Source organism: Mastigoproctus giganteus, chromosome 7 (assembly GCF_048544385.1).
Source record: "Mastigoproctus giganteus isolate SK-2022 chromosome 7, ASM4854438v1, whole genome shotgun sequence".
Taxonomy (NCBI): Eukaryota; Metazoa; Arthropoda; class Arachnida; order Uropygi; family Thelyphonidae; genus Mastigoproctus; species Mastigoproctus giganteus.
Window position 1 is genome coordinate 58,192,803 of NC_143581.1, and position 15,902 is coordinate 58,208,704.

Consider the following 15,902-nt stretch of genomic DNA (forward strand, 5'->3'; position numbering starts at 1 on the left):
AAATATCGGTGTAGATACACCATAGACAACTCTTAAAAGAAAAACTACGATCATAGTGTGAAAGGCATCATTTCATCTTTCTCATATTGTGCTCATCCTTCACAGTGAATTGCCCATGTATTGCACATTGGCACAATTTGTCTATAGTAGCCCTTGCACCATTAAATTCTACTTCAACAACAACACGTATTGCACTACCTCGAATAAGTAATGCTTCACTAATAGAGAATACTATTGTCACTTATTCTCAGTGGACACCACCACCCAGACAGCACCGTTTCAAAGCTAGTTGGCTTTTCATCTGTGAGTGAAAACTCGATGAAAAGCCAACTAGCTTTGAAACGGTGCCATCTGGGTGGTGGTTCCCACTGAGAATAAGTAACAATAGTTGTCTTTATTAGTGAAGCGTTATTTATTCGAGGTAGTGCAATACATGGTAACTCTTTGTGAAGGATGACCACTATGAGATACAGTTGAAACAATGCCTTTACACTACTATCGTACTTTTTCTTTAAAAGTTGTCTATGTTTATTATGTACCTGGTAGTTATAAAATGTTTCCCTATTCAGGAGACCCTAGTGTCAAAATGGTTAGAGTTAGTGCTGTGAAAATCGGTAGGTATGTCATTTAGGGTATGGGGAAGTGATTGTAGAAGAAAAAAAAAGTTCAAATTTCTGCCACCAGGGGGAAAAAGGGGCTGCACATATGTAAAAGTTGTCATTTACTTCAAGATACACTGCTTACGCAAATGACATCCTGTTACATAAAAGCAGAAATGCCAATGCCACAGTCAATAACCATTATGGCTTTTACAAAAAAGGAACATGCTCTTTTAGTAAAACTGTTCTACTGGAATAATAGTAATGCTAATGCAGCACTACGTGAATATCAGAAACTTAAAGGTTTGTGTAAAGGACCTTTGATGTCAGTGTGGCTTCGAAAACTAATAAAGAAATTTTAAGTGACTGTGGAGTTAGGTGTAATTCCAGGCATGGGATGACCACACATCGGAACAGAGGTAGCGGATGAAGTGGCAGTTGCAATGGTCAGAATGCAAAACACTATCAGTTTTTAGTGCCTGCCAGAGGTGTGTCAAGAGACTTGAACTTTCCTTGGTGTACTTTATGTAAAGTGCTTTGAATATTTTTACCCTGGTTCCCATACAAGATTCACATAGAGCAAGAACTAAAGTCTTGTGATCAGCAACAACGAATAGACTTTGCTCCACAATTTCTGCCTCTTATGGAACTTGACGATACACGGGCTCGAATGACCTTGTGGTCTGATGAGGCACATTTCACTCTTCGTGGGGCTGTAAATGCACAAAACTGCTAAATATGGGGAATTTCATCCATCATCTATCTGCTGTGCATGAAAGACCACTACAAAGTCCATACGTTACAGTATGGTGTGGATTCACAGCAGAGTTTATAATCGGACAATTTTTCTTTGAGGAGTCTACACCTCATGGCCCCCTCCCCCCATAAGGTGTACAGTAACTAGTGCGTGGTACTGTGCTGTTCTAAGAGATCACATTATTCCTGCTCTGCAAGAAAGGTAATGCTTGGAGACCATAGTGTTCATGCAAGATGGTGCCCCTGCACGCATTGGTCGACAAGTGAAGGAACTGCTCCGTTCAACATTTGGAAATCATTTCTAGAGACTTTCTGCAGTTCTGGTCAGCCCGATCAACAGCCTTTCTTCATAAAAGCAACCCTTTGTTCCATTCACTAATCTTGTTGCCCTTCTCTGTATTTGTTCCAACAGCTCTACATCCTTCTTAAAATGAGGCCTCCAGACATTTATACAGTACTCAAGGTGTGGCCTGACCATTGCCTTATACAAGGGTATAATCACCTCCTTATCCCTGCTAGAAAAATTCTTGTATATCATTGACAAGACACCATGAGCTACTCTTGCAGACCGTCTGCACTGTCAGAAAACTTCATATCTGCCTGCACAATTACCCCCAGGTCCTTTTCATTCTCTACCACTGTCAGTGTGGTACCACAGAGTTGATACTTACTCTGGGATTACTGCTACCCATATGTAGTACTTTACATTTGTCAATGTTAAACTTCATTTGCCACCTCTCATCCCATCTGCTCAACTTTTCTTGATCCTGTTGCAGCAGTGTACTGTCATTAGTGTCATTAACAACCCTGCCAACCTTTGTATCGTCTGCAAACTTGGACATTAAGCCTGATATACCATCATCAATATCATTTATAAATACAGAAAACAACACTGAACCCTGAGAGACTCCACTAATAACATTAGTCCATGAAGATTAGTGTCCATTGATTACCACTCTGTCTTCTCCCACTCAACCATTTCTTTATCCATGTGCAACAGTATCAAAGGCCTTTCTAAGATCCAAATGTATGATATCAAAGTTATTCTTGCATCCAGTTCCTTTGTGACTACATCATAGTATCCAATCAAATTAGTCAGACAAGACTTCCCCTTAACAAACCCATGCTGTGTCAGAGCTATAACTGAAGTCTTGTCTAGATGACCTGCAGTGCTTCTTTAACCAGTGCCTCCATTAATTTCCCTGGAACAGAAGTTAAACTAACAGGTCTGTAATTACCTGTCTCCCTTTGATCCTCCTTATCCTCCTCCTGATATAGTACCTGAACGCTGTTTTGTGATCATTGTTGATCTTAAATACGTTGATCCTTTAGCATGTTCTTTTATACGTGCACTGTCTTTTAAAATAGTATTCACTGTTGAAGCAGCGAGACCTAATTCCCTTGCAATTGATGACACACTTTGTCCTGCTTTGTAATTCTTAATTAATCATCTTCATTTCTATATGAATCTTGTTTCTTTTCTTAGCACTTGCACTTTCTTTTGATCCCTTTCCCTTCACCATTGTAATAAGTAAATAGGAATGAAGAGAAGTTTGAAAATTTGTTTTTTATATGATTGAAGATTTCAGTGAAGGGGAGCTCATTTCACCATAATACTGTAACGTAAAAACTCACACAATTGGAGTTCTCTGGATTATCGCAAATGCAATAAGATCCAGTTTACTACCCATTCATAATTAGATGCACTAACAGAAAAGCCCAATAAACCGGAAAGTGCAAATTGTTTTTGTTTTATGGTCATGACCTCCAGAAACATGCTTTAGAAAAATATCACAAAGTCATTCAAAATTGATTCTTATAATGGAACATATGATAATGATGAAAGGGTAGTGCAATTTACATTATAAAAATGACCTTTTAGAGAGATAAATAGCTTAGTAATATAGCGAAAATTTCAACTTCCACAGTTTTGGAATGAATTACCAAAAAAACACAAAAAAAAAAAAAAACACCAATGTGTTATTGGGTTCACATTGCAATATTTTAACAATACCTCCATTTATTCCTATGGGATGCAAAATACGTTTCCACGATTTTAAGTTTGCATTGGCCGGCAGAAACTTAAAAATAGTTATGTAAAGTTAAATTTTCGTAAGTTGAGTATTACATAAGCCGGGGAGTTCCTATAATATAAAACTGAGTCCTTAGAATGAAGTACAAGGAGTAGAGGAGGAATGGTAAAGGTTTTGAAAGACTGATTATGACTGTGAAGGAAGTTTTTGGGAGGCACGAGTGGTATGAGGAGGTAGAAAGACACAGGTAGAATGAGAGAGCAAAAGAGGTTACTCTAAAGAAAAATAGGGCCTGTAGAAAAAGATGCAAAAACCAAAAAATAGGAGGTTAGATAGAGAGGAACATTATTACCTGTATAATAAGATGGGAAGAATAATTACAGATAGGAAGAAATAAGGTGATAGAAATATATTTTAGGAGGACATTTGATTAATACTATTGAACATCAGAGAAACAGGAGTTAAATGAACCCATGTGGGTTCTTTATATTTCTATCTGTATTTACTGTCTATATATTTTTATCTTGTTCAACTGTAAATTACATTCCAGCTTTATGTATCCTCCCTTATACCCATCATTTTGCCTATATATCTACTTTGTTCTACTCTAAATTTATTCCCTCCTTAATCCTCCTTATTAATTTTACTTTGCTATGGCATGTACTTTGTTAGAAACAGAGAACATGATATTGTAATTTTTTCGTGTAATTCTGGTGGTCGACACTTGAAAAAATGCTAGGATTATTCGATATGTGCCAATATACTTACGTATGTGTATATATTTCTATCTTACATTTAAAGTTTTATATATACAAAGGGTACTAGGAAAGTTTTGCATTACAGCTTTTTTTATTTAATTTTTTCAAAGTAATTTCCTCTACATTCAATACACCTCTCCATCCTCCGAAACCAATCTTTAAACCAGTTCTGCCAAGTTTCACTAGGGAGTAAAGCACACTCGTTGTCCCAAGCCCGTAAAGGTCCTCATCACTGGAAAACCGCCTCCCTTTTAGCTTCATTTTCACATGCGGGAACAGTGCAAAGTCGCAGGGAGCAAGGTCTGGTCTGTAGGGAGGGTGCTCGAGAAGTTTCAGTCCTGTCGTGGTCAAATATTCGGTGCAGGCTTTGGCGCGGTGAGCTGGAGCATTATCGTGATGGAGGTACCAGGTGTCCATTCTTGACTTTGGCTGCAGGTTCTTCATAGATCCAATAACTTTAGGCAGGCATTGTTCAGTGTACCACTTAGCTGTGACTGTCTTCTGCGTGTCCAAAACGACACGTTCCACAATTCCACTCGATTTGAAAAATACAGCTATCATTTTCTTCTTTACAGATCGGGATTTTGTGACAATTACGGGTGTGTCGTCATCATCAAAGACCCAAACTTTGTTTTGAGCCTTGGTCGGCAGATTGTAAATAGTACAGCCAAGTCTCGTCACCTGTCACGATGTTGTTCACATACCGAGATTGTCCCTTATCAAACTTTTTTAACATCTCCCGGCACCAAGTCACACGTCGTGTCATCTGCTCTTCAGTCAGTTGATGCAGCACCCAGAGAGAACAAAGTTTCTTCACGTGCAAATGATCTTGCAGAATCGAACGAATTGCTGGTGCATTTAGGCCCAAAGTATCCTCTATCTGTTGGTAGGTCACTCGCCTGTTTTCGTCAAGCATTTTCCTCACAGCAGTAACGTTTTCCTCCGTAACTGATGTTCGTGGCCTTCCCGGCCTCTCAGAATCCTCCAGAGTGAAATTTCCCCTTTGGAATTCTCTATACCACCTGAATATCGTTGTACGATGTGGACAATCATCATCTAGTGCAAGAGTCATTTCTTCTAAGCACTGGTCTATGGTTAAACCACGCATGAAATTGTGCCGCAAAACTGTCCTTATCTCATTTCGTGACCACGATGCCATCGCAAGCACTTTACACTCTCACTACTAATGAATAACTGAGCCCATCGACTTGGCGCGGCGGCTACTATGCACGTATGAACATGTCTCAACATGCAGCAACAAGCAGCTTCCTGTGATTCATTGTTGCGTCATATTGCAAAACTTTCCTAGTACCCTTTGTATATAAAATAATTAATTGATAAGAAGATAACTATATTTACTTTTCTCTTCAGTTAATCATATAAAAAGAAAAAAAAAATTATCTACTTTTAAGAAAATAGTAGAATGCTCCTAAAATATAATGTACTGCATACATTGCATAACTTGTAATGGAAGTATGTTATCAGGTGTTAGACATTGCTTAATAATTAAAATTTCAGTCAATATCACTTTCCAGGGGAAAAAATGCATGTGTTTTTTCCCCAGAAAGTTTTGAGATCATTCATAGCCCTCCTCCTCCAACCAATGAAATCAATTGATATAAATGAAAGTATATTTTGCATATTACTCTAGAATGAAAAGTCAGGTGGAAGCCAAATTTTCAACATGTGTTCTGTTAGTGTTTGGAAAAATTTCAAATCCAGTTATGATTTTACAACCCGTACAAGTTAATGTAATTACATCATTTCTGCACGCAGTCAACTATTTAGTAATTAAAAATTGGCATCATTTAAGTACAGGCATACCTCGGTTAACGTTACCTCTGATAACGAAGCCTCGATATAACGAAGTCCGCAATTTCAAGCCCCATTTAACATAAAAAAATATTCCATTTTTGTTTAATCACCTGAAATCTAAACAAACTGAAGAAATTACGGAAACCTTTGGGGCTTCTCGTGGTTGGTTCGAGAAATTTAAAAAACGGGCCAGGATTCATAGTGTAAAATTAACAGGAGAAGCTGCAAGTGCAGATGTTGAAGCTGCAAATAAGTTTCCAGAAAAACTAAAGGAAATAATTAAACGTGAAAATTTTCCACCAAATTTGGTGTTCAATGTTGACGAAAGCGGTTTGTTCTGGAAACGGCTACCAACAAAAAGCTTCATTTCTATTGAAGAAAAATCAGCTGCTTGGTTCAAAACAGACAAAGACAGTTTAACGTTACTCTTTGGATCAAATGCCTCTGGCGATTATAAATTAAAATTGTTATTAATTTACCATTCAGAAAATCCGAAGGCGTTAAAAGGTAACATAAAAATGAATTTACCTGTAATATGGAAAGCAAATAGAAAAGCGTGGGTTACCAAGGAGTTATTTACTGATTGGTTTGTTAACCACTTTTGTCCTGGAGTAAAACAGTATTGTCAAAAAAACAAATTTGAAGAAAAAGCTCTTTTGTTGTTAGACAATGCTCCGGGACATCCTACTGATCTTAACACGTTGGACACATGCATTCCTGTCAAAGTTGTTTCTTCCAGCAAACACAACTTCCCTGATTCAACCATTGGATCAGGGAGTAATAGCATCATTTAAAGCTTATTATCTGCGTCGAACTTTAAGCAATTTAACTGAACTAGAGGATAAAGAGGAAATGACAGTTAAAACTTTTTGGAAAAACTACACCATTAAAAACGCAATAGAAAGCATTGATAGTTCTTGGAAAGAAGTCACTAAGAAATGCTTAAATGGAGTTTGGCGCAAAATATGGCCAGAAGTTGTACTAGAAGAAGAAAATAACATCCAAGAATTAGAAATGAAGTTATCCAGATGGCTCAATCAAATAGGTTTCGAAAATGTCGATGAAGAGGATGTTAGAAATTAATTGAATGCAGAAGATGATGGTTTTTCAGTGGAAGATTTAGAAAGCCTTGTTAGCAACGAAGACAAAGATAGTGAAGGCGAAGTTAAAGAAGTACCTGCCGAAAAAGTGTTAACAACCAAAGATTTAAAAAGGTGCTTAAATGATATTGAAAACGTTTTAAATTTTTTTAGTGAAAATGATCCTGACTTAGGAAGAAGTGTTATAGTTAAGCAATCAGTGTTAAATGCAATAACTCCGTATAGGCAATTGTTAAATGAAAGGGGAAAAAAGCATAAACAATCAACTTTAACCTCATATTTTAAAATGTGATTTCACTTTGTATGTAAGTTGACTGTTTATTTAATAAAACTTTTCTTTGTTCGAAAAAAAGCTTTTCATTTTCTTTACGTAGGAACGTATCCCTATTCTGGCCATAGTATTTTTACCTCTGAAAATGAAGTTTCGCTTAACGAAGTAATTTCGTGGAACGCATCCTATTCGTTAATCGAGGTATGCCTGTATATCTCATATTATGAAACCTTCAAAGTTATCATGATATTACACTATCTCAAAATAAGTAACACTTTGCCATAGGAGAAGACTTGTTAATTATTCTCAGTGGATACCACCACCTATATGGCACCATTTTGGAGCTTATTGGCTCCTCATTGGTAGATGAGCAGATACTGTGTTGAGAGATGCCTGGTGGTGTAAAGTAATTTAAATTACAATGTAAATTTAGGGCTATAGCCTCGGGTTGCAAAAGAAGTTAACTTACGTACAAGTTAGTGTAATTACATCATTTCTGCATGCAGATGAGCCAATAAGCTCTGAAACGGTGCTGTATGGGTGGTGTTATCTGCCAAGAATAAATAACAATAGTCTTCTCCTATGATGAAGCGTTACTTATTTGAGGTAGTGAAATATCATGATAATTCATTGTGAAGGTATTCACAATATGTGAATATACTTGAACTGTGTGCAGAAATGATGTGATCACACTAACTTTACATAAGTTAACTTTTTTCGCAACCTGAGGCTATAGCCCTAAATTTGCATTGTGGATTTTACAACCCTTGTTCCCTCCCTTCCCTCATAAAAATTGGCATAAATGAAAGTGTTTTCATGTTAATCCACAAGAAAAATGTGGATTGCTACTAAATTTTCAGCATATATTCTTTTGTCCCCTGTGATGGTTCTAAGTTCAGTTCTGATTTCATGGTGTTTCCTCCCCAGTTTTCCTTACAGAAATATTATTATAAATTTGGAACAGGAGCTGTGATCCATTTTGAAACTTTCAGTTGTTACTTGAAATATCTTAGGAATCTTTGTAACAAATTTTCATATTGATGGGGTGACTTATTTTGGTATAGATCATTAATTATTACTATTTGCTAATGCGACTGAAATGTAATGCACTGCTTACATTAACTAACCTTCTTTGGTATATAAAAGATGTATGATACCATCTCAATGCTATCATATGAAAGGTATGGGAAGTGTTAAGCAAACTGGGAGTAAGGAAGGCCAGTGGCATATCATCCTGTGGTGCAACCACACCAGAGCTTTGGGGACCAAAAGGAAAACATTTTATTTCTTTTTTTTTTTACTGTGGCATAATTTAAATTATATTTTTTTTTTATTATTATTTTTTTTTACCATGGCACATTAAATCATACTTTTAAAATTCTGTCATATTTCTATTAAAAATAATTTAATTTTTATTGGCAGATAATTTCGTATTTTGTTATGTTGTATTGGTTTTGGTTAGCAGAACTCAGCTCAGTTGCTGAGCGATGGTACTGCATAATGCACAGATTGCATGTGTTGTTGAAACTTTCAAATTATCATTCTGTTCTCTGTTGTTTTTGTTTATTTACAAACAATATAATTTTTGCTTAGTGCATTAAATTTATTTACGTTGATGTTATTGATTGGTGAATTAGCGATTGACATTTAAATTCTTTATAAATAACTAAATAGGTTCATCATGAACCATGCCATCATAAAAACAAATGCCTTGGTGGTTCAGAAAAGAGAACTTAAGAAAGAGAAGAATGAAAATATAAAAAATTGTAAAATATCCAGGTTTTTTAACTTAAATCTAATGAAGTATCACATGCAAGTTTAAATGAAGTCACAGACAATCAATTAGTGGGAAGCAATAATATTAATGAAGTAAGACAGATTGTGCATCGACAGTCAGTAAAGAGCGAAAATTCCTAAACTCATTTTTAGCCACTCCATCTTGTTCAAATGCTTACTTATTAATACCAGAAATAGAGAAAGTGATGCATTTATTACAGAAGTGTCTGAGAAAATTAATCTTCAGATCAGGACGATGATAGAGTTAAATTTAAGGACCCACTTACTAATGACATTAAAAGAATTATTATTAAAACACCACCAACTCAAATGTCACATTCGACTGTTCACGAATTTCCTAAAGATCCCAAGCAGAAAACTGGTGTTTTTCAGAAGCATACTATTATTCAGTAAGTAAAGTAGGAATAAAAATAAAATGTACATGGCTGTACTACTCTACGGTGCTAGATATAGCATATTGTCAGCCATGCTGGTTCTTTTCAATAAAAAGAGATACTGCATGGGTTAGTGGCATTTGAAACCATCTCATATTTCAAGAAATATTAAAATACATGAATCTACGCTTCACATTAATCATTGTACAATATACAATCAGTAACAGTTCTATCAAACACTGTCCAAAGAAGCAGAGAATGCTATACATAACTAAGTAAATTGTTGGGCGAAAGTTTTGGATTGAGTAGTTTACATAACTATAACCCTAGCTTTATGTAATCTGTCATTCAGAGGGCATGATGAAACTATTCATAGTAAAAACCAAGGCATGTTCCTCTCAATTATTACTTTACTTTCCAAGTACAACCACACCTTGAACAAATTATTTGAAAAAAAAAGAGGGAGAGGTACAGTAAGATATTTGAATGCTTCTGTCCAAAATGAAATTATCCAAGTATTTTTAAACAACATGAAGACGGAAATTTGCAATGATACAAGAAAAGCACCTTCCCCCCCCCCCCCCCCCCATTCTGTTATTTCTGATACCATGTTACAAAAAAAAAAAAAAAAAACTGTTCAACTGAGTTTAGCACAGACAATCTGAATTTAGTACTTTATGGCACTATGTCTGCATCATTTCAGATGATAAAGTTCTTCAGTTTAGTTGAATGACATAGTATTTTTTCTTTTTTAATATTGGTGAAAGATGGAAAACTCTGCAGGTTGTTTTCAGAGTCCGCTAAAATAACATTAAAAAATTATTTACAACATGCTGGTCATCAAGGTACATGATTGCATGCTTTGAAATATAAATTTACAAATGTGATGAAGACATTATCTCAAATAATTCTACTCAGAAAAAGAGGAAATTTTAAATTCAAAGGCATTAAGACCAAAATTTGAACATAATGAAATGTTCAATCTTGAGAGTATTAACTAAAAGCTGCTGCTTTTAGTTAATCCTCTCAAATATTTTTGCAGTCAGTGGATGCCATCTCCACACTATTACAGTCACCAAGTATTGACCTGTCGAAAGAATCTTGGTGCTACACACACCATACTAGGAAGTCTGAAAGAATCAAGGAAAAAATTTAATCATTTTAAAGAAAGTGCACAAAATCTGTCACCAGCATGGAGAACAGAAACAAAATTCAAGATTTTCATATGCATAAAATCAAATGAATGGATGGTTAGTTATGTGATGATCAGAAGGTTACGAGTGCAGGACATCATTTTAAAATTGAGGTATTCAATGCTACCTTTGACAGAACTCTAAGGAAACTCAAGACGTTTTCAGGGTTTAAATTTGATCACTGCACTGTACCCTATAACTCTATAAAGAGAAACTGATGAATTGAAAAGCTGCAGAACATCTGTACAGTGGGTACAAATTAGATTTAACGTCTTCCTTTAGTGCTCAACTCCTATCATTCATAGCTAGTTTTAAACCAGAAATAAATAAGATTTTTTCTATAAGGGAGGTATCAGAATTAGTAATTATTCAAAATTACTCTTATTTCAGCTTTCCCTAATATTTTCACTTCTGTTTTATTCTTTTTAATTTTTCCAGTAACACTGGCAACATCAGAATAGTCATTCTCAAAATTAGTTTATTAAAAGTTATTTGAGAAGTACAACAACAGATGAAAGAATGTTGGGACTTTCTATTTTATCTATAGAAAATCAATAGGCATGTAACTTAGATATCAAGAAAATTGTAACAACTCTTGCTGAAATGAAAGCAAGAAAAGTTAAAATCTTAGTGGTGTACCTGTGTGATGCCTGGTATTTGTTGTATTTCTGTTAACATTAATAAATACTGATTAAAATTGAGCAGTTTGTTCATATCTTTATACTTTGTTTTATGTATATCTATTTATTTGTATTAGATAAATATTTGTGGAACTGTTTCTGATATTTTTGTTCAGCGTTTGCCAATAAAAGCAGCTGTTATTAATATAATAATTATTAATAAAATATTTTTCTTGAGGGCCCCCATGCTAGTGATGATAAGCCACTGGGGAAGGCATTAATAGAGAATATTAAATGCCTATACACAGGGACTGAAAGCTGTGTGTTTTAACATGCACCAGGGGAGGGGGTGTAAACTTTGGGGGTGTACATATAGTTTGTGTATATTTTTTTTATTATTATTTAATATTTACAACATATGTATATGTTACAAAGAAACCTGTATATTTATGAATGTTTATGATAAGAGAATATGAGAAATCAGAATAGGAAACAAAAGGAAATATTTATTATTTAACATGTAGTCAGTTCACAAAAACCACATTACTGACAATAATCAGTTTAATCATATGAAAATCACCAATTAAAATTTGCAACAAAAAATCATACAAATTATAATCAGACATGCAAGTATTATAATCTTATTCTTCTTTGCACTTCATTTATTAATTTTTCCAGATAACTCATTCGGGTCTTCTAAGCTTATCTTCATGCAGTATTACAGTACAGATACATTTATAATCAAAAGTTAATGTATTGTTTATAGGCTGCAACCAAACTTTCTTTTTTGCAGTATACAAAGGAAGAATTAGCCACAAGTAGACTCTTGCCGTGAAAAAATAAAATAAAGGGAATGTGAAAATCAAAGCAAAAATGCTGACAATTGAAATAGTGGCTGCAGTAGACTCCTCTCTCTGCCCAGACATTGTTTAGCAATTCCCCTGAAAGCTGCGGGGACATCTATTCACTGCCTGTGATCGAGTTGTTGTCTTGTTTACAATATACAAACAAAGAATTAGTCGCAAGTAGGCCATTTGTGTGAAACACTCAAGAGTTGGTTTGTGTGAAAATAAAGGGAACCTGAAAACCATAAAATGAAAATGCCGACACTTGAAATAGTGACTTTTAGTTACAATTTTTGTAGCTAGAAATATTGCTCATTTAATTATTTTGTAAATTTTGTCTTTTGAATTTTAGTGATTTATTTTCACTGTGTACCACCTAACGAGTACCACACTTAGTTGATGTGAATTTTTGTGTTGTGTTTATTTGACACAAATTTATTGAATTCATGTTTTATAATTACAACATTATATAAACTGATAATATGGCCCCTAAAGAGTGCAATAAGGATCAATTAAAATTAAACAAAAAATGTGGTGAAAATTTCAACATCCAAGGTCTTTGAATGAATATTAAAATAAAAATTACCGTTTTTTGCCAGGTGTGTGTGTGGGGGGGGATTTTATTCCACCGGGGTGAAACTCATCCCTCCTGGATTCAACACTTAATAAAACCAGATTAGTTATTTTCAATGTCCACTTGTGCTCCTGAACATACTGACTTAAAATTTTTAAAAAATCATACTGTTAAGTACAGAAACTTTTTTTCTTTTCCTTTTGAAGGGGGAAGAAAAGGGTAGTGGAAAAAAAATTGAATATTTACTCTTTACTGTGTTTTCTACCTTTTTGAATGATTAGCTTTTATTTTTCTTTTAACCCTTCAAATATTTTCAGTTCCACTGAAGTTGAATTTTTGTATTAAAAAAAACCTAAATTGACTTATCAGTGTGAAAAGTAATAAGCCCAGTGTGCAATATTTCATGTAAGTAAAATATGCTTTTTAAGTGACACTCTCTGAACAAAAATATTTTTACCTTTACATTACAAGTATTTTGTAATTTTATTTATTTATTATTCATTTTAAAGTAGAGATTTCAGTAAAAAATAAAGTAGAAATTTCTACTTGCATATTATAAAAAGTGATGCACAATTTATTTATGCTAATGTTATTTTTTGAAATTTTTAGCAAAAGGATTTGTGAATCCCTGAGAAGCTTGGTTGTAATGGGATTTTAATGTACTAGATGTGATTAAAAAAAAAAAAAATCTGGCGCTCACTTTGTATCTTGAAATTGTGGCATCATAGCAAGTTGATTTGTCACATATTCAGCAGCTAGACATAGTAATGCATAAATCACTTGTTTGTTTGCACTGAGCAGCAAATTTGCATCAAAGTTTTGTTTCTGATTAGAAAAAGTGCAATGAAACCTAGAAAATGTTAAAAACAGCTTTTGGAGATGCCATGTATCATTCAAAGACTATTGAGTGGTTACAGTATTTAAAAAGGGTTATACCCATCTTCAACTCACTCTGGCCACATTTCAACTTAAATCTAATTAATCATTCTCTTATGTTTGTGATCTAATGGGGAATGATCGATGCTTAACTATCTGTAAAGCTGCTAGTAAAATTGGTGTTTCTTATGGGACATGTCAGTTATTTTTAATTCAAAATTTGGGAATGTGACTTGTTTCTTTTCTACCTCACATACTTTCTGATGATCACAGAAATCGGCTATTTCTCACGTCAGGATATTTGTCAGTGTGCTGCTAACCATCACTGTTTCTTCCATAATTACTGATGATAAAATGTGAGGGTGTGACTTCGAAACAGAAGCCCAAAAAAAAAAAAAAAAAAAAAATTGGACCTGCATCAAATGTGAAGGTCATACTTATATTTTTTTACTTGCAGTGTAATTTTTCATTAAGAATTTGTCTTGCATGGTCAAACAGCAAACTAGTAATACTACAAAACAGTTTTACAGTGATTGTGCAATGCTGTTCAGAAAATGATTGGAAAAATGGGCTTCAGCGAATTGTAGTTTGCATTGTGACAATGCCTCTGCATATTCAGCACTTTCCGTTCAAAAATTTCCGAAATTTGTGGAATACTCCATCACCAAGAACTCCTGCACCCACCATACTCATTGGATTTAGCAGTTCCCTCTGTGATTTTTTTCCTAAACTTAAAGCTCCCTAAAAGGTTGCAGTTTGCAATGACTGAAGAAATTATTCAGAAGATAGCAATTCCAAAATAAAGCCTACCAGAAATGCTTGCAGAAGTTGCATCGGCACTGGTGTATACGCCATCAAGGAGACTGCTTTGAAAGAGATCCATCCAAATTCCCAAATGTTTTGATCAACTGGAATTCTGTGGGTTATTATGGTGAAATGTGTTTACATTTCCATGGAATCTTCAATCATATAAAAAAATTTTCAGATCTTCTCTTCATTACTTTTTAAAGCTTTGTAACTCGTTACTCCGTTCTGACTTGTACTTACCGTGTTACCTGCAATTTGTGTGTGCCGTGTCCTTTGTTATTGATTGTTTATCTTGTTACTGTTTTAAATTTTAACCCCCACCCACAATTGTCAGTGAACACAAATGTCAACTAGTTAGTATGTACATATTACAGTACGTATTAATTATTCCGATTATCAGTATATTCTTCCGATTTTAGGGTATCATTTAATTTTTAATTGGTAAGGTAATAAAGGGCAAATCTGTGCTTAATATATCTTTACTTTTATAGCCTGTGGATAATATTCCTCCCATTTTTGCTAATTAGAATCGCTGTTTAATAGAATTAAAATTCAATTCACAAACGTGATCACAATGACCGCCGCTTACTACACATCCTATAGTGAACGGTACTTTACTATAGTGACTCCATCGTAACGTGATTTGATTGTACAGTGAACCAATTCTAAAAGGGGGGGTACATTGTATTTTTAACTATTTATGTGAAACTTCGGTTAATTGGGGCAGCCGCTTAATCGGGCCAAAATGCACTAGTCCCGATGTGTCCCAATTAACCGGAATCGACTGTATTATGAAATCAGTTAGTCAGTAGGCGATTGAAATGATGATTTTTCTGCTCATTTTTCTCTATGAATATTTGTTTTGACTATTCTTCATTGGGACTCTATTGGAAATAATTAAATAGTTAATTTATATTAATTTTTTCATATTTGTAATTAAGATTTCTTTTGTGTGTTTGTGTGTATATATATATATATTAAATTATATATATATAATTTATTTATGTATATTAGCTATAAGGAGTCTCCAATTCCTACTTTAAGTGGACTGGGCTCTAGATTTTCTAAGTCTCCAAGGGAAAGAGAGCGCATGCTTGCTCGTAGAAAAGAAGAAATGATCAAGCTTGCTCGGCGGTATGTTGGTGAAATATTTTTTTAATAAGTATATCCAATTCTCTTTTTCAAGACTAGCCATTATTCTTTGCTCTTTTAGGATATGCTTGCAGATATATAATACACTTAGATAAGAGCATTCTAATACTACAAATGAGTGTTATTATAATGACTAGTTACTTACCTTTCAATTATGCTTATTCATGTTAGAAGTGATGCAAGCTTATACAATATAAGCAAAAAAAAACTGTCCACCTCTTCTGATAATATGTCAAACCTTCCTGAAATTTATTCACACTATCTCCACCACTTCTACAGCATGAAATGGAAGTTTGTTCCAGCAATCAGTTATTCTCTGGGTGGAAACAATT

General features: G+C 34.4%; 1 protein-coding gene across 1 annotated transcript in view; it reads left to right on the forward strand.

Annotated features, from left to right (window-relative positions):
- The window catches only part of LOC150082921 (E3 ubiquitin-protein ligase AMFR-like), a 271,559-nt gene that overhangs the window by 244,185 nt on the left and 11,472 nt on the right, over window positions 1–15,902 (forward strand). The window contains exon 14 of the mRNA XM_090377682.1: window positions 15,433–15,552. Within this exon, the coding sequence (XP_090233808.1) occupies window positions 15,433–15,552 (120 nt within the window). The remainder of the gene's footprint in view (window positions 1–15,432; window positions 15,553–15,902) is intronic.